The 19,486-nt window shown below is 51.8% G+C and overlaps 2 protein-coding genes across 2 annotated transcripts in view; both read left to right on the forward strand.

Moving 5' to 3' along the window:
* Positions 1-390: 390 nt before the first annotated feature.
* On the forward strand, positions 391-12,846 carry R3HDML (R3H domain containing like). The gene is made up of 5 exons (XM_073309244.1): positions 391-651; positions 7,142-7,260; positions 8,546-8,678; positions 10,692-10,807; positions 12,136-12,846. Exons 1-5 carry the CDS (start codon positions 391-393, stop codon positions 12,266-12,268), a joined length of 762 nt encoding a protein of 253 aa, XP_073165345.1. The 3' UTR covers positions 12,269-12,846.
* Positions 12,847-17,692: 4,846 nt separating this feature from the next.
* HNF4A (hepatocyte nuclear factor 4 alpha) overlaps positions 17,693-19,486 on the forward strand; it is a 67,151-nt gene continuing 65,357 nt past the window's right edge. The window contains exon 1 of the mRNA XM_073309581.1: positions 17,693-17,760. Coding sequence (XP_073165682.1) covers positions 17,712-17,760 — 49 coding nt within the window. The 5' untranslated portion in view covers positions 17,693-17,711. The remainder of the gene's footprint in view (positions 17,761-19,486) is intronic.

Here is a 19,486-nt window from a genome sequence, read left to right on the forward strand (position 1 = left end):
TTTGGGGAAGTTTTTTCACTCAAATTAAAAAAAAAAAAAAACAACTTTCTGCAGATTTCACAGCTGGTCCCAGGGAATTCGCTCTTATATATAAGCAGGAAATCCAGCTTATGAAAGAGACTTTCTTTTTAAATGTAGTTTGCTTGTGGAAAAGCATCTGTCAGTGTTTTATTTTTGTTTTGTTTTTCAACCTGGAAAAACTATTTCCATGATCTTTGGGGAGGTGGAATTTTCATGTGAAATGCAAAAGTAAACGGTGCCTCTATTGTCTCCTTTTTTAGATACACAATCAGAAAGAAGAAAATTTGCCTTATTTTTTCATTTCTTTTTGTTTTGTTTCATTTGACAGTAGACAGTTGCAAAAAAAAATAAACAAAACAACAACCTAAAATGACTTTATTGCACATGCACCTGTATTTCACTGGCCTGGTCGTCTGGATTATACCAAAATCGAGCTCTTTTGTGCTGCCCAATGCCACCGAGCTCCTGTACCCCTCCAGCCACACACAGGCTGGCTTGGTGTCTGGCCTCGGGGTGCCAAGGAGTCGCCGAAAGCGATACATCTCTCCGCGGGACATGAGCGCTCTTTTGGACTACCACAACCAAGTGCGGGCACAGGTATCTCCATCAGCTGCCAACATGGAGTATATGGTGAGTTTTTGCCATGCTTCCTGAAGGGAGAAGGAATGATCGTGGGGTCAAGGGCAGGTTTAATGCCTTAGCACCATCTGCTGAGGAAGTGGGTACAAAGCAAAAACTGCAGAGCTGCAGAATGGAGCCCGTTACACCAGCAGAGCGGATGCCATGCTCCGGCACTGGCAATGTATTGTTGTGATCTGTTATTTCTCAGCAACAAGCTGTGTGCTAGGCACTGCACAGCAGCGTGCAGAGTCACAGCCCCGGTTCCAATGCGCTTCCTACCCAAAGTCAAACCTGACACAAGCAAGGGTCATCAAGAGCCTCACCAGGTGTGGGGAGGGGAGAGGGTGCAGGGAAGTTAAACCCACCCTGGGTGCTATTAAGTTGGGCTTCTTTTGTTTTCTACGATTACTTCTTGTGAGACAGCAGAGTATCTAGGAGGGACCTGAATGAGGAAGGGGAAGGGGGATCTAAAGCTCTTTAGTGAGTACAGAGCTTGCCTGTCACATGTTACGCCCAGCCAGGCAGTGCCCGTCGGTTCAGTACAGTGTATGCCAGCATTAGCCCCCAGTACTAGCAGTGCCCTCTGGATCCGTTTGTTCATCGAAGCTCCAGCTCTTGGTATATTTCTCCCTCTGGTCTACACACAATGTTGCACCCATTTAACTAAGGGTGTGATGCTAAAGCGATGCAGCTCTGTGTGTAAACACTATGACATTGGCTTATATCAGTTCAGCTTATGTCTGTAAGGTAACAGGTACAAATCAAACCAACACAGGCCAGGTTCACACAGAGTTATGCCAGGTCAGCATCCTCCTTTTAGTTAAACCAATGCAACCTCTGTGTTAGACAAGCCCTAATTAGTCAGCTGTTTCCACCCCGCTGCAGACTGTGGGCACCTGGAAGGGGGCGGGGGGGCTAGACCTGCAGACAGGGAGGGGCCCACTTGGTATAGAGCTTATTTCATAAAGGAAAAAGTGAAGAGCTAAGGGAGGAATCCTTATGTGAGTGGCTGAGCGCTGCATCAGCCGGTACCATGCAGCCTGCAGGGCCCCGTGGAGACAGCCTTTCTGAACTCAGTGAGCTCTTTGTTCATAATAATTGTAGTAGCTGCTATTTGCTGTCAGCAGAGAAGATGTGAGAAGATGAAAAGCTGCCACATCACATTGACTTCCCCAGCTAGCAGCTCTGAGTGCAGCGGTTGGGGCCGGGGAGGTGGTGAGTCCAATGAAGGTAACTAATATTTCACAGCATCTTCCGGGAAGCCCTGGCTTGCTTTCCTTATGCAATTCCTGGCACACTGATTGCTAACTCAGTAGCTAATGCTAACCGCTGAGTCTGTTGGTTTTGTGCCTTTTCTTTTCTTACTCATGTGTCCAAAAAAGGTCAGAGTAGAAACCTGCAGTAACTAAAAAGCATGAATAAAAAATAACCAGGGTTCTGATCCAAAGCCCATTGAAGTCTGTCCAGTGGGTGTCTGTCCACTGACTTCAGCGGGCTTTGGATTAGGCCCTTGAAGAGAAAAGTGCAGCTGTGTTTGCTTGAGAAACTCCAGCTGCTGACAGATACTCTGTAGGGAAAGCACCAAGCTCTAGGTTCCATTCAATGCTCTGGAGATGGGCACTGGGGATCTGCTGGAAAATCATCAACAACAGACAGAAAAGAGACCTCCTATGGGCCTGATTCTGCAGAGCGCTGGCATCTTTAACCCTCTGAAGTCAGTGGGAGTCAGCACCTCCCATGACCAGGCCTGTGCTTGGTTCCACTCTAGAATCCTGGCAAAACCAAACGTCGTCTGCTGCAAACCAGGAACTGACATACCCCCTAAAATGGAAAGAGAAGCCCTGTTTGTGTGCACCTAGGGAGATCTGCCCCAGGCCACTTCCACCAGTGCTGCCCAAACAACAACGCTATCTGCTGGGGTTATCTGCCCCATGTGGAAATGTACCATCCTTTCCCCGGGGGCCTGGCAAAGCAATTGTTGGTCATTTCTACTCCTGCTCGGCTTTGCTATTGTTAATGTTTGTTAAGTGCTGACAGCATGATTGGTGCTGTACATACACAGAAGAAGACCTGTCCTCAGCCTCCAGGGGCTTGCAGTCTAATTCACACACCATCCACACAGGTCTGACCCAGCAAGTGATGCCTGGAGATAACTAGAGGCCTAATTTGCAAAGGTGCTGAAGCACCTCCAGCTCCCATTGATATCAGCACTTCTGAGAATTAGGGCCCATTTTCTGAAGGTACAATAGGAGTCAGAGTTACAGAGATAAAAGGCACCTCACACCCAGCTCCAGAGCTAGAGCTTCCTGCTGTAGGTGTGTAACAGCATCCATCAGCTAAGTACCAGTATCACAACCACAGTCCCTTTGTTATTAACGGCTTAGAGCAGCTGTTTTCTTTGTCCTCACTCACCTTGAACTGCTTTGGAGACAAGCCCCAGTCATGTCTGGGAGAGAAAAGGAAAGGCACTGGTCTGATTTTGGAAGCTACTAGTTTAGGACAAGCATGTGTGAAGCACAGACTCCCACACAAGCAAGTTTGATCCAGTCTGAGAACCACACAAGCAGAACTATCGTGTATCCCTTATGTATCAACATCTAGAGGCCACCCATAATGCCCCTTTCTGTTGGAGCCAACTTATGTCCTTTACCCACTGGCACTGAGAGCTGACCCTTTGTGTGTCACCCACCTAGTGACACCCAGAATCAACCCACGGTATCCCCTACCCAGTGAAATCCAGAATTGGCCTATTGGGAATCTGTTGCCCAGTGGTGGCCAAAATTGGCTCACTCTGTAGCCTCTGCCCTGTGATCCTGATGGTGATTCTGAGATGTCTGAGGACAATGGGTGATATAGGAGCCTTCCTTCTGTTGTCTACCACAAGCTACAAGTTCAGTATTTCTTGTCACTCCCATCTTTTCTCCCTTTGGGGTTGGCTTCCTGCTTCCAGGCAGGAGGACCCATGTGCCCTAACTTGTAAGTCCCCTGCACTGGGTCCTGGATTTTCAGCTGTCCACACGTGTTATGGAGGCAATGACAGAAAATGAAGCTGGAACCACTGCTGCAGCCTGCATCGCAGAGCAGAGAGGAGAGCAGGGGTTCAGCTGTTAAAATCTCTGAGTCTCCGTTCAGTGCCCACCCAGCAAATGGCCATGCATGTCACTGCAATGGGGGAGGGGAGCTTTCATGGGCTTATTGCCTCTGAATTAGTGAAATGTTCGTAATGGTGTCAGAAACCAGCTGAATTTCCCCTGGTCCAAATTACAGGTGTGGGATGTATTGGGCTGTGGCATGTCTCCCTGGTACTCTTAAAAGTTGGCTGGACAAGGCACTGGAAAACGGTCTATAGGGCAGAACCCATGAGAAAGACTGCATGAGCTATATACCAGCTAGCTGGAGTCTCTGGGTATGTCTACACTGCAGTGTAACCCCGAGTAAATACAACTTGAGGTAACAGACCCTGGGTTTGTTAACCAAGTTCTTGAGCATCTACACTAGAGGTCGGCAACTTTTCAGAAGTGGGGTGCCAAGTCTTCATTTATTCACTTTAATTTAAGGTTTCGCATGCCAGTACTGCATTTTAACATTTTTTAGAAGGTCTCTCTCTATAAGTCTATATATTATATAAATAAACTATTGTCGTATGTAAAGTAAACAAGGTTTTTCAAAATGTTTAAGAAGCTTCATTTAAAACTAAATTAAAATGCTGATCTTACGCAGCCAGCCTGCTCAGCCTACTGCCGGCCTGGGGTTCCATTCACCTAGGCTGGCAGCGGGCTGAGTGGGGCCTGGGGCTGGGACCCCGGCTGGCAAGGGCCTGGCAGCCGGGACCCCAGACCGGCAGTGGGCTGAGCGGGGCCATCAGCCAGGACCCCAGACCAGCAGTGGGCTAAGCGGGGCAGTCAGCCGGGACCCCAGACAGGCAGTGGGCTGAGCGGCTCAGCCCGCTGCCACTCAGCTCGCTGCTGGTCTGGGATTCCATCCACCGGCTCCTGCCAGCCAAGGTCCCAGCTGCCGGCCCCACTCAGCCCGCTGCCAGTCCGGGACCCCGGCCCTGCCCACATAGAGTGGGTACCTATCGTCTCCCTGGTTCTAGCCCATTCTCTTCCTCTCTCTCTGCACTGAGATGAGGGTGGGAGTGCACTGAGTACAGGACTGGGGGTGAAGGAGCAGGCTGGGGGTGGGGTGTAGGGTCTGGCCAGGAGCTAAAATGAGGGAAGGGGCTCAGGGTTGGGGCAGGAGGTTTGGGTGTGGAGTGATTACCTGGGCTGCTCCCATTTGGTGCGAGGGGTGCAGGTGGGAATGTGGGGTGGGGGTGTAGGAGCTCCCGTTTGGTGCTCAGGGTGGGGGTGGGAATGTGGGGGTGCAAGAGTTAGGGTATGGGGGGTGTGGGGGCTGTGGGTGTGTGGGGGGTGCAGGAGTCAGGGCAGGGGGCTAGGGGCATGTGAGGAGGGTGCAGGAGTCAGGGCATGGGGTGTGGGGGGGCTGGGTATGTGTGGGGGATGCTGGAGTCAGGGCTGCGGTCGTGGGGGGTGCAGGGGTCAGGGCAGGGGGCTGGGGTGTGTGGGGGCTGCAGGGATCAGGGCAGAAGGCTGGGTGTGTGTGAGGGGAGTGCGGGGGTCAGGGCAGAGGGCTGGGGGGGTGGGCTAGGGTTGTGGGGGTGCTCACAGAGCGGCTCACAGCAGGGGGCTGGAGGGGATATGCCCTGATTCCACCCCCACTCCCCAAGGCCCTGTCCCCACCTCCTCTCCGCCTCCTCCCCGAAGCAGTGAGCGCACTCTGGCTCCGCTTCTCCCCCTCCCTCGCAAGGGCCATCAGCTGATGGGTGGTAGGGAGGGAGAGGAGGAGGGGCAGGAACCCAGCATGCTGCGGGAAGAGGCAGGGGAGGGGGAACTTGCCTGCCCTGCAGCAGCAGCCGGCAGAACCAAGCTTCTTCACCCTGCCCCCATGGGGGGGGGCAGAGAAGAGCGGGGTGGGGCAGGCAGGATTTTTAATGACATGCTGTTGCCTGCCGAGGTCCCGGCTGCCAGCCCCGTTCAGCCCGCTGCCGGCCTGGGTTCAGCAGCAGGCGGAGCTGGGCCAGCGGCTGGGACCTGGCAGGCAGCAGCATGCCATTAAAAATCGGCTTGCGTGCCGTCTTTGGCACCCTGCCATAGGTTGCCGACCCTTGATCTACACTCATTTGTAACTCCAGGTTAGGAACAGTTGAATTCTGGGTCCCAACCTGGGCCCAAGTCCAACCACCCATATCCCAGACTTCCAAGTGCTTCCCAAAATAAGGCCGTTCTAGCCCTTTGCTCATGGTGTAATGTGGGAAAACTTGACTGTCCAGAGGACAAAGAAAGTCAGCCAGCGGGATTGTGGAATATGATTGGCCGGCTTCCAACGCATGAGTCCAGTGCGGCTGTGTCTTCACTACAAAGCAATGGGAATTGAACCCGAGGTCCTGACTTGACTAATGCTCGGACCCTCCATGGGTGGGGGGTCCCAGGACCCTGATCTGAGACCTGGGTTAGTGAGATTTGTGTGTAGACAGAAGGGGGTTGGGCTTGAGCCTGAGTTTGAACCGTGGCCTTACACTGCAGTGTAGACACACCCTATGACTCTCTGACCAGCTGGTTTTTAGAAAACCTCCATCCTTTGGTTTTGCCCAAAGCTGAACATCAGGCAGGGTTTGTTGAAAAGTACCACAGACCAGGCCCATTATTTAGAAACACAGGTGAAATTCAGGGGCTTCAATCCCAAAGCTCAATCGGGGGAGGGGACCTGGACTCCTGACCCATGTGCCACAGAGCCCAGCAGAGCTAAAGGGTCACCAGACCTTCACATCAGGCCTGATGCAGACACTACTTAGGCTGTATTTCATGCTCTCAGATAAGATGGGGTACCTGACACTTTGTGATGGATGCTAGGAAACATTTTCAATCTGTGAGGGTGATTAGGCCTTAGGAGAGACAATAAAGGAGGTGGCTGAAGCAGCAACGCCGGGAGAGATGGTGATGATAACAATATAAAGATAGTACTTTGCCTTTCTATAGTGACATCCATTTGAGGATCTCAAGGCAACTTCCAAACACCAGGGAGTTTAGTCTCACAGTTGCCCTGCTCAGCATCTCCAGACCCATTCAACAGATAAAGCAAGTGAGGCACAGAGCAGGAAGTGACTTACTCAGTGTCACCCGGTGTGTCAATGGCAGAGCAGAGGACAGAGGACAGGCCTCCTGATGCCTAGTCCTGGGCTTTAGCTGCAAGCCCACTGCTCCTCTCCGAATGAGTACAAACACGAGTAGGAATGATGTAGGGAAGTGCCCTGCATAATGCAGTAACCTAAGGGTCCTTTCCAGGCCAGCTTTCTTGGATTCTAAGGTGGTTCCCCTGTACACATGTCATGGTTAAATGGTTCTCTTTCATTTTTTCAGGGAATGAGTCACTCTTTCCTGCTCTGGGCCGTAGCCTAATGACATATGTTGTTGCACCATTTCTTTTTTCCCTCACTTAGGTGTGGGACAAGAGACTAGCCAAGTCTGCTGAAGCCTGGGCCGTACAGTGCATATGGGACCATGGGCCGCCACAGCTGATGAGATACATTGGTCAGAACCTCTCCATTCACTCTGGCAGGTAAGTGATCCACAGCCGTGCTCTGATCATGCATGTTGCATCAAATGAGGTCAAAGTCCTCATTCTCTGCAGACACAGGAGGAACTGGGGAGTCTCGTTAGAACCCTGCCTAGAACAAAATTTGATCTATTTCTATGGACATCATTATTAGCAGCTTTGTTATTTAGGACCCGGTTGTCACCCCTAATTCACACTCAGTAGCACCTTGCTCCACTGAGAGCTAAATGAAAGAAAGCAGCAGGGGGAGTGAGGTGTAGTTCCAAGGGAGCAAGGGACAAGCCCAGGACAGACAAAACGAGTCTGGGCCAGGTTCACTGTTGCTCTAAGGAGGTGCAGCTGAATCCATCGCACAGGCAGTGAGTCTCAGTCACAGCCTAGAGAAAACGCTCCACCTTTGTTTGGGGAGGAGTGTGACTTACCACAGAATGGAATCTGAAGGGCACGTTTCAGCTTGATCTGCAGACCTTGAGCCACTCAGCTGTCGGTAGCAGAAAGAGTCCATTAATATTCAGAGAAACCCACTGGACCAGAGCCATGTTCCTGTTGGTGTTAGTGAAGAGATTTGTATTTAGAGCCTTTGCAGGATGCAACTGGAGCAGGGGATGGGCCATGAAGGAGAAAAGCTCTGGTTCAAAAACAAAACACTTTGGGTAAATTAGTGAATGTGGCAAGAAATGGAGATGAAAGCATCCAGAGATAAATGAGTCGATGTGTGAGTTGGATCAGTTGAGAAGTTTTCTCCTTGCTGGTTAAAGTCCCCTTTTATTTTGCACTGACAACACGCAGGGGGGTTTAATGGGAGTAAGGAGTGATTTAATGCAGCCAGAGGGGGCCAGATTTTTAGAGTCACTGTTGTATATGCCCCTGGCATGCACGAACACAGCTCACAATGCAGGAGAGCAAAATTATGCTGCCCCAGAGTCCTTAGCACCTGGAGAGACCCGGGGGAACTTGCACTCACATTTCAAACCCCTGTCCCTCTTGCTCTGTTCCCCGTTTCACTCACTATGAGCACAAAGGGGCCTCCTCCTCCTCCACTCTCTGATGTCACCTCCCAGCCCCTTGGGAACTCAGTTCCATTCTTGGTCCTTGAGGGAGCAAGGCGAGCACCTGCTCGCATGGCTCCAACACAGCTAAGGCAAAGCACCTCTCTAGCAAACATACATGAGTGCACCTGGGAGCAAGTCTCTGACAGGCCTGCCCTGTCAGGTCTCCTTGGGGTTTGCTTCCTTGGTCTGGGTAGTGTGGAGGAATAACAGGGGATAACATGTGTGATCTTCCACAGGTACCGGTCAGTTGTGGATCTTGTGAAATCTTGGTATTATGAGAAACAGCATTACTCCTTCCCCTACCCTCGTGAATGCAACCCCAGCTGCCCCTCCAAATGCAGTGGTTCTGTCTGCAGCCATTACACCCAGGTATGAAGCCAGAGTCATGTGAGGCAGGGTAGTGGTATTACTAAGTATGCTGACATGCCCAAACGAGGAGCTAGATGGTAATGTACCAGGATCAGATTGCTTTCTGTTGCACTGTGGGAGGTCTGGGCAATCCTCTTTTGTGTTGGCGGGATAGAATGCCCTGCAACTCTGTGTTTGTACGGCGCCTGACATAATGGGGTCCTGGCCCATGAGGAGGACTCCTAGCCGCTACAGTTTAGCAAAAAATCCCAGCAGACTTCCTGGGAAGCCAGTCCTTTTGACTGACCAAGGTTTGTGTTTTGTGGCAAAGGATGAGAGGCCTGAGGAAGGCAGGTTCAGGCATTGCTGAGCCTTCTGTAACACATCTGGATGGGGACTCAGTGAGCATCAGTGGTATTATCCTGCTGCTGCAGCTTCTTAGAGCAATGAGCCATATCACCTAAAGCAACCAGCAGAGTCCCTTGATCTGTCCCTTGCCAGGGCTGTCAGTCTGGCCCCCTTTGCTAGCGCTACATTCATTGCAAACAAGCACATTAAAAAACACACCGTCTAAACACCAGCTCTTTTCCTAGCAGCAGTGCCTGCATTTTCCACTGCTCCATCTGCCGGCCGGGGAGATGTTGTCTGTCGCAGCTGAGCTAGCTGGATGGAAGGAGGAGGACCAACTCTGGGAGGCTGTCTGGTTTAAATCATAAAGACAAGGCCAAAGGAAGGCAGGAGTTAGCATTCCTGACAGGCTGCCTGCCCTCAGCAGTATTGTCCTGGGATACCTTGCAGAGCATTTGCCAGCATGAGAGGCAGCTATTCACGGCGTTGTACGCCCAGCGCTGCTGCCCTGTAACACACACATTGCTTTGAGGTGGATCAGTTTGTTTACATCAAAGAGCTGTGGCTGTATCTGCAGAGAGGTTTCTCGCCACGTTCTGGAGCACAGACAGGAGATTTTGGCCAATGGGCTGGAATGCTCCTTTTTTATTTGGCCTCAGCTTCCCCTCTTTACACCAGTAGCCTCTCGAAGTCTCCAAAACGGGGGAGAGGGAAGCCCCTTCCTGCCTTGCTGATCATGAATCAGCTCCTTCACAACAGAGCGGCTATTTAGTGTGCAGAAATGTCTGGCTGCTCATGAAATACGGCTCCCTCATCCCCCAGAGCACATCCAGGAGGAGCGCCGCCAGCACAAGGTGGAAAATGTTCCTTTACTTCTATGGTTTGTGGCAAAGCATTTCTACCCTTTAATTAACAGTGCGCCGTATGGCTCACTGCTCTTCTCAGTCTGCTTGGCTCCTGGCAATCCCCAGGCCAGTGTTTCCATGGGTGTCTGCCACTTACACAGACTTTTCATCCCCTTTCCTCCTGACTTGTCTGAGAGCTTGAATATGGCTCAGTCCCCGTGCAGCTGTTGTTATTGTTGACACTTAAGCACCGTCTGGATAGTGGCTTTAGGGAATCTGGGAGTGAACTCGAAAAATAACAACTGCTTTTTATGAAGAGTTCAATTCAATGACCTGAGCAAGTTGGATGGTTTTCCTAGTTCTGATCAGTGTGTGAAGACGTCCATGCACAAGGCTCTCCCAATGGGATATGTATTCAAAAGGGCTGAGGCTGTACCCCTTTTTTGTGGGTACAATCCTGCAGTGCGGGCATTGCCAAGTCCTTGCTCTTCTGTTTGATGTGTACCTATAATTAGGGAAGCAAATACTCAGATTTGAGCAGCTCATTTCAACCTAAAGTGTGACAAGGCAGGTATCAATATTGCAGGCATGAATTGTGCCCACAGAAAGGAAGTCATTTGGCCGGAAAACTGGCCTTACAATCGGTCAGCAAAGCACAAGGCAGATGCAGCAGTAGGCATCCACCAAGACAATCAGGTGGGGGTGTTTTTATTCTCTGTAGAATAAACAGAGGTCCATTTGCCTCTGCTTGGCAGGCTCCATGGTTCTCCACCTCTGATGCTTCTGCTTTGGTGTAGGCCGCACAATCCTGATAGCTTCTGTTTGACTGTCTCTGATGCAGATGGTGTGGGCCTCCTCCAACAAAATTGGCTGTGCCATCAACACCTGCACCAACATGAACGTGTGGGGCACCACGTGGCAGCAGGCGGTGTATTTAGTGTGCAACTATGCCATCAAGTAAGTGAGCTAAGGAAAGGTTCTCCCTGACCACAGGCAACTTCAGAGAGAGGATGGGAGCTGGGGGTTAGTGAGCACTGCCTCCCCTCTCCCAACACACCTGCCTGATTTTGCCGTTCACATAACGAGCTTGCCCTGTGGATCAGGTTCCATCTCAGCCTGCTCTTGGTTTGCCTGAGGGACCCCTGCAGGAGGGGAGGCAAAATGGGAGCTGGGAATTCTCTCAGCCTTACCGGTGTGCTCACAAATACAGTGCCCCACCGTGTGTTGAACATCCTGGCTCGGCAGCAAATGAGTTGCCCCAGCCCAGCCAGGAGATAGCGTAACCCACACCCTTATTGCTCTCAGCCTTTGCTCAGTCTGGGCTCTCCTCTGGTGCCTGGATTAGCCCTAGAGAGTGTTTTCTTTTGCCTCAAAGGCGCTTAGGAAATACATGCATACAGAGTCCCCCTGGGGAAAGCCAGAGCTGCAAGCACTGACCATGATGCAAAACATTCTTGCTAATCAGCCTCAGGTAACTTTTTCCCTATGCAGCTGTGACTCCTTGGCACCAGCGGGGCTGGACATGAGCCATCCTACACTGGTATGCTGCTGGGACAGTGGAGATACCTTAGTAATTTGAGCGTGAGTTAGACTCAGTGTGTGTCCAGCTCCACCTTAGCCCAGTGATCCAGAGTTGAAACTCCTTCACCCCCCCATGTCAGTAAACAGATGCACACTCACACTGTTGCATGCACGCACGTGCAAACAGACACAGAGACACACTGACCAGATTGCACGTGCACAGGGCATTGTGATGCTTGTTTAGGACTCTATTACAGCGAGAGCCAAGACAGTGCAACATTCTGGCTTTATTCCTTCCTCCATGTGTATTGTCCTCTCCCATCAAGCACTCCCTGAAAATGGAGTTACCCTCCAGACAAACGTTCGATCAGACTCTAGCGCCCCCAACTGGGAAGTTATCTATCATAACAAGTGCTATTTGCAGTCACTTGTTTTATCACATGCATCGCCAGCTGAACAGACTTCCTGGCTGCTCATTGGGGATACAGAGCCCAGGATTCTTCTGCTTCAAAAGTACAGACCTCTCCCATTTTGAGGTAAAGAATCTCCCTGGGCTGCAATGGTATTACAGTTCATCGCACCTGTAGTCTACAGCACTAGAGGGCAACATGGTCAGACACTGTTGAACAGATGTGACTTTATCCAGTAGGGGGCAGTGTGGCCTGTGTGCACACATGCACGCACACACACACACACGTTCTCTGAGCACAAACAAGCACAATCCAGAGAGTGCTGCGGCTCCCATGCCATGCCTTCCTTTCCAGGGGCAACTGGATAGGAGAAGCTCCTTACAAGGTGGGGAGACCGTGCTCGGCCTGCCCACCCAGTTACGGTGGCGTCTGCAGCAACAACATGTGCTTCACAGGACTCAAATCCAACAAAGTGAGCTGGTTCTGAGGCTCCGCGAGCTCTTCCCGGCGGCTGGAGAAGCGGAGCTGCAGCTGGCGACAGAAGAGCGTGGGAAATGCCGTGTACAATGTTGTGTAAACTAGGAGAATTATTTATAACGGTGACATTCCAGGCTGCTTCCCCTGAACCCCTCAGCTGCATTTAGGAAGCTTTAGTCAGTAACGGCTCTGAAGAGCTGGCAGTGTCTTTCCCTATGGTTATTCTATTCTATCCCGGCTGTAGCCCATTCCCCTAATGCTGTGTAGGGAATGGCTGAGCTGTCACTTTGTCTCTGTGCTACACAGCTCCTGAGGGAGCGCGTGGGGTGGTGTTCCTCTGAGGGCAGTAGGTGCGGGTAGGTTCCCAGGGTAGCAGTCGTAGTGGGATGTCTGTCCTTTTCCCAGCTCTGTGGCGCCCCCTCCCCCCAGCTCACGAGTAAGGCAGATGATTGTTGTAAATAATGCTCAGGCTTTCCTCTGAGCGTCCCCCATCACTGAGGGTCCAGGGAAGAGCTGGGACTCGGGGCTGAGCAAGCAGTGGGGAGGACACTGCGCACCCACGGCCTCCCTTGTCAGTGGCTCCACATTCATTCCCCCCGCCAACAATCAGCCTCTTTGTCAGAACTTTACAATAAAAGTCTTGGGTCCGTCACCAGAAAACGCGCCCTTGCAACACAGAGCAAACCCCCTAGGCTTCGTTGTCCTCTTTGGAGCGAGATGCCATTTATCGTAGCCCAGATGGTGCTGGCAGCCCTGGCAGAGATACAGCTGTTCTTCCATGAGGGGAGGGCTGGGGGGGCCAGGGGCAGAGTATCTCCAGCCACACACATGCGGGGAAGCAAGCCACAAACCTGCAGCTGGGGCATTTCCTTTTGCTAACCCCCACCAGCCCTATTGCCAAAGGTGGCTGTTGCAGCTCCCATGTGGAAATGCTTGCGTAATTTGCTCCACCTTGTGAGGGAAGGAGGGTATTGCAGTGAGGTCAAATCACCCCTGAGTCAAAAGTGAGATTCTTTCCTGAAGTCTCTCATTGGGCTACTACAGCTAGATGGGGGAGAGGATAAGGGGCTGCTTTGCTGGGAAGAGAGCCCAGGAAGTCCACACAGAGTAGGCATAGTTTCTTGCTGGCTGGCATACCCCCCTCTGCCCTGCCCATGAATTTATCTGACCCAAAGGCCCAAATGCGTGAAATTGGCCAATTTGCCCATTTGGTTGGGTCAGGGAGGCATAGGCACCAACGCTGTGGGTTCTCCGGGGCTGGAGCACCCACGGGGAAAAAATTAGTGGGTGCTCTGCACCCACTGGCATCCAAGCTCCTTTTACCCCTGTCCCACCTCCTCCTCCTCCTCCTCCTCCCCCTCCCCTGAGCACACCATGTCCCCTGCTCCTCCGCCTACCACCCAGCATTTCCCGCCTCGCCGCCACCAAACATCTGTTTGGCAGCGTTAGCATGCTCCGGGAGGGAGGAGGAGGAGCAGAAATGTGGCACACTCGGGGAAGAGGTGGGACTGGGGCGCAGATTTGGGGAAGGAATTGGAGTGGAGTGGGGGTGGGAAGGGGCGGAGCCTCATGGAAGGGGTGGAGTGGGGGGCGGGAGCAGGGGGGGTCAAGCACCCACGGGAAACAGGGGAAGTCGGCACCTAGGGAGGTATCCTTGGTCTTCAGGTGGGACTCAAGCACAGCAGCAGGGGGTGCTGGGAGGGGCTGCAAGCACTTTGGGGGACAGGATTGGAATTCAAAACGACCTTGACAAATCGGAGCATTGGTCTGAAATCAACAAGATGAAATTTAATAAAGACAAGTGCAAAGTGCTGCAATTAGGAAGGAAACATCAACTGCACAACTACAAACTGAGGGACAACTGGCCAGGTGGCAGCACTGCTGAGAAGGAGCTGGGGGTTACAGTGGATCACATACTGAATATGAGCCAACTCTGTGCTGCTGTAGCTGAAAAGGCGAATACCATTCTGGGGGTGTATTAATAGGCGTGCCGTATGTAAGACCTGGGAGGTAATTGTCCCTCTCTACTCGGCAGTGGTGAGATCTCAGCTGGAGTGCTGTGCCCAGTTCTGAGTGCCGCACTTTAGGAAAGGTACGGACAAATTGGAGAGAGTCCATAGGAGAGCAACGAAAGTGATAAAAAGGTTTAAAAAACCTGACCTTTGAGGAAAGGTTAAAAAAACTGGGTATGTTTAGTCTTGAGGGCGTACTTAGACTGTGTGGGGACTTGATAACAATCTTCAGATATGTTAAGGGCTGTTTTAAAGAGGACAGTGATCAATTGTTCTCTGTGGCTGCTGAAGGTAAGACAAGAAGTAATCTGCAGCAAGGGAGGTTTAGGTTAGGTATTAGGAAAAACTTTCTAACTATTCAGGTTATTTAAGCTCTGGAACAGGCTTCCAAAGGAGGTTGTTGAATCCCCATCCCTGGAGGTTTTTAAGAACAGGGTGGACAAACTCCTATCAGGGATGGTCTAGGTTTACTTGGTCCTGCCTCAGCACAGGAGGCTGGACTTGCTGATTTCTCAAGGTCCCTTCCAGCCCTGCATTTCTGTGATTCTATGGGTGGGGATGAGGTTAGCTGGAATAGCTCCCTTGACCCGGGAGCAAGAATGGGCTCAAACATCTGAGATCTGGACACACGAAGGTGTGCTGTGCAGCATGGAGGACACGGCAGGACAATGATAGGAGGGAATCCAGTGGCACATTGCATGAACTCCCTGGCTTATCCACCTGGCAATGTGAGGGCAAATCCTAGGTCATCGGTGACATGAGTGTGGTGGGTCTCAGCCAGCTCAGATCAAGACCTCTCCTCTGTGAAGACACACCGCTGGTGGTGAGTGACTCTCCTCGAGTTGCTGCACAACTACTTCAGGCCTAAGGAAAAGTGTCTGGGCAGTGGCCACTGAAGGGCAGATAACGCTGATTCCCCCTGCTAAGCAGCAAACAAAGGGCAGTGCCTCTCTTATCTGCACTGACAATGGGAGGGTTCAGCCCAGCATTCAGTCTGGCTTACTCAGGAGGCTGTGGGGAAACCCTCTTATCTCAGCTCTCTGGTGAAAGACAGACAAGCCAGAAAGGAGCAGAGCGTCTCGTTTTCCCCTCTCTCCACTGGACTGGGGAAGCCCAGCAGGAGCATTTTGGGCCACCAGCCCCCACTCCCGTCCCCCTCCCCATGCTGCCATTCTGAAGAAAGGGAAGGGGGACAATAATGCAAAGCAAAGAAGGTAAAAGAACTCGGAGTCGTTGTATAGACCCCGTCCCCCTAAACTGCAGCCCCACATCCTCCATATCACACCCCTAACCCCATATTGTGGGGGCCTGCACATCACACAGCTCAGCCCCAAGCTGCTGGAGATGCTCTATCCCAGCCCAGCCCAGAGGGTCTGGGTAGAACCCTCTCTCCCAATAGATGGAGCCACTTCACATCACCCACCCCTGCCTGCACCGGCCTCCACATGACACACATCCCTGCCCCAAACAGGGCCCATCAGTATCAGACACTCCTGCCTCAAACTCAGAGGCCCCTCTATCCTGCCCCCACCTCAGACACACCATTCCCCAAACTGGTGGTGTCTGCCCGTCTCCCACACCTTGCCCTAGGCTGCTCGGCCCCTTCTGTCATTCCCCTCCCAGTGAGCTGGCGCTGGATGTGACTATGCTCAGAAAGTGAACAGCCTGAGTTTCCCCTCTCTGGCCCCTCCTCGTCTTGTGGCCCCCTGCAGAACTCTCCAGGTCATCACCATCGGCCAGCTCAGAGGTGTGGCTACCATAGCCTAGGAGCAGGAAATGAATCCTGTGGTGACTCTTGGTGCCTGGCTCCTGGCACGGGGCGGCTGTGGGGCTGTAGCACACTGGACTGAAGGGGACGCACAGATGAGCAGAAAGATGCTGGCGGTAGGTACAGATCAGAGATCATGCTGTTGATTTCTGCGGGGCAAGCACTTGTTATTCTGGCCTGCCATTTGACCCTTGGAGACTTGGGTGGTTATGGACTCAACCCTTTACTTGCAAGCTGATTGCTTTCTTAACCCAAGCCTGACTTCCCTATCTCCCCATCATCTCACCACTGCCACCAGCATCTACTATGCAGCAGCACCAAGCCTGGGTGTATTTGTGCAGCGAACACAGCCCTGCCAGGGTGATGCATCCATGCAAGATAACTTGGGTGCAGAACACTCAACTGCACCTTCCGAGGTGCAAAGTGAGGCGCTCCTGTGTGGAATGTATCCCAACAAGTCTGCTAGGAACCCACAGATACTGCACACAAGCCAGGTGACACAAGGTGCCCAGCAACTGGACACAAGGTGCCCAGCAACTGGTTACAAGGTGTAGCCCAAGGTCCAGTGTGCTTCAGCAGCAGCAGTGAGAACTACAAACTGCTGCAAGCTGGGTGAACTTCCTGGTCCCTGCAGGAATATACCCACTGCCCGCCCAGCAGAAAGTCTGAGCCTTGAAGCTGGGAGCAGGAGGCAAGGAAAGGGAAGGTGGCTCGTCTGGGGGGAAGGAACGGAGGTGAATACCCACGGGCGCCAACACAGAGCCCATGGAGGAACCCCCAAACTTTTACACAACCCCCAAAGTTTCCACCTCTAATTGGTGGTCACTGATTCTGTATTTGGGGAGAGTCTGACTTAGAGTTGTACATTTCCCTGCCCTGAGGTAACCGGCTAATGGGATAGTTCTGTGGTAGATGTGATTTGATTTGCACACACCTGCCTATAAACACAGCCATGTTTAAACACACCCTCATACACAGGACACACATTGGACACACGTCTTGCACCCCCTCCCATAAATGCACTTATGTGCATATGCACATTCACCCCGGCACAAATGCAAACACACATTTACACACACATTGCATATGCACCCCCTGCCCCCCCACACACATGCCTAGGGATGTGTCCCTGGGCACACATGCGTGTGGCATGCACCAGTCTCACCCATGTACACAGACACAGAGCCTTTGTTTTCTCTCTTTGTTTGGCAATGGCAATAAAAAGGGCTGTATCTCAGAGGCTGGGTTGGTTCTCCCCTCCCTTCCTCTTTCAGCGCTCCCAGCCAGCAGGGCTCTGCCATCAGCCCACTTTTCCACCACTGCCGGGGAGAGTAATGAGAGAACCCCCTGGCCCTGGACTCAGCCTGGCGTGAGTGGGAGCCCCAAAAGTGAGCAATAAAAGCCATGTTTGAGTTTCTAGCTTGGCTGCAGTTACTATAGCTACAACAGCAGCACCTTGCAGATTGGTTTCCATAAGAGCTTGGTTACTATTTAACATCTCCACCCACATTAGCCCTGATTAAGTGAATCAATAAGATAACAGGAGAGGCAGGTTTCCTCGCCCTCCCTCTCCACAACCCCTCCTGCCTTCACCTCGCTCCTTGTACATATATTTATTATTTTACGCATTCTGTTTTCTGGCCCGTGGTTCCTATAGAATTAGTCGACGAGACATGGTCAATGTAATCACCCAGCTAAGCGCTAAGATGGAGGCTTTGTACGGTGAGTATGTGGGTTATCATCTTCCTTGCTGCGACTCTTGGCTCCAGGCAGTCATTGCTCGTGGGAACAAATGTCAGGGAAGGTAGGAGGCTATGGGCTGGCAGTGTGTGTGGCAGTTACACTTCTGGGGCCCAATCCTTAGGGCCCTGCTCAGGCAAACTCCCACTGACTTGAAGAGGAGTTTTGCCTGAGAGAGGACCCCCAGGATTTGGGCCTTTATGGACAAGGATTTAGGGGGTAGGAGGAAGGTCTCCGAGCCTGGAAACTGGCATGGAGAAGAGAAGCAGGGTTCTTTCTGGAAGTCTCTTCCCTCTGCTTTGCGTGAGGCAGGAGGAATCTGTGTTATTGTCGTGCTCGGAGCAGCGCAGTCCAGCCGGAGGTGTCCCCTCCCTCACAAAACGTCAGCGTGCTCGGAACAGGGCCTGGGTTTCTGTCTGTGAGCCCCATTGATGTGACATGTTCATTGCACCAGTGGGAGAACAAATCAAAATGAAAGCCAGGCCCCGCTGTGCGTTGGGCAGCGCTTGGGTGGCGTGCGGCAGGTCAGTAACAATGCAGGCTTTCGTCACAACAAGGCCTGGTTTCCCCAATAACAGGCAGAGACGGCTGACCATTGAGAGGGGCTGGTTTGTTAGTATTGCCTAGTGAGAGGATTATAGGCTGCGGGCTTAGCCCACAAGGAGAAAATGGCATGAACGAGGCATACACCAGGAGGTGTGTTATTGGTTAGGAACACCTGGGTTCCATAGGAGAAGCCAAGAAGGCCCCATACTGTCCCTGCATGGCCGGGAGGGTGTGAGCCTACTTGTGCACACAAAACAGTTAGGAATGAGCAATTCCACATTATCCCCAGCACCAGGAAACTGTTTTGCTTTGCCAGATGCTAAATGCCAGGAGCTTCACTGTAAATAGAGGATGATGGTCACTTTCCTCCTTTGGATGCTGGTATCATTATTATTATTACTACCCCTTTTTGACCCAAGCGGTGTAGCTAAAATTCAGAGTCCTGTGGATTGTTTCCATTAGGAGAAGAAATTGATGACAGAGTCAGGTATTTCTTTAGTGCAGACCTGTTTATTTACAAAGAATGTACAACATTCTGTTACCCTGAACACAGCAGGAGCCAAACAACAGAGGACAGTTTCTTTACTCACAGTTCCAAGCCTCAGGTCGAAGCCCGCACTCTGCCCAAAAGCTCTTCTCTCTCTTCACTGTTTCTCAGGATCCCGCTCCCAGGGCTTCTGTGGCTGATTGGCTGTGGTTTTGGCTTTCAGCTCCTTCTCTCAGCTTCCCTGGTTTTTCTTGCTGCTTCTCTCACACATAGAGACACTCATAGCACTACCAATCAATACCCTGTGTTTGCTAAATTTTCTTTTCTGAGGCAACCCCTTGGGCCACATGGTTCAGCTTTTACTCAAGCCTTGTTTTGGGTGGAAGATTCTATTAGCTCAGCTCTCTACAAAGGAGGTCAATTGCTTTTTGACATTTATCCTGAATAAAAGACAGCTGTTACACCCACCAGCTTCCACGAGGTTTAACATTATTCATTCTGCAGCAGGGCCTAAGGGACCCAGTGTTTCTTTGTCAAAGCTGCCCAGGCCAAGGAAGGTGAAACAACCAGTTTGACTGCCAGTTGAGCCTGCCCATCCAGCCATCCTGCTTATTCCTTGTGGTTGCATGCGTACACAAGGAGCGTGGCACTAATAGCTGGTCTCTGGCCTGGCAC

The sequence above is a fragment of the Lepidochelys kempii genome, chromosome 13 (genome assembly GCF_965140265.1).
Source record: "Lepidochelys kempii isolate rLepKem1 chromosome 13, rLepKem1.hap2, whole genome shotgun sequence".
Lineage (NCBI taxonomy): Eukaryota > Metazoa > Chordata > Testudines > Cheloniidae > Lepidochelys > Lepidochelys kempii.

Bases quoted from the DNA above. Each gene is read 5' to 3' on its own strand.
- R3HDML (XM_073309244.1), top strand. From the start codon at position 391: ATGACTTTATTGCACATGCACCTGTATTTCACTGGCCTGGTCGTCTGG. The intron at 7,261-8,545 runs GTAAGTGATCCA...GATCTTCCACAG, and splicing joins CTCTCCATTCACTCTGGCAG to GTACCGGTCAGTTGTGGATC. The intron at 10,808-12,135 runs GTAAGTGAGCTA...CTTCCTTTCCAG, and splicing joins GTGTGCAACTATGCCATCAA to GGGCAACTGGATAGGAGAAG.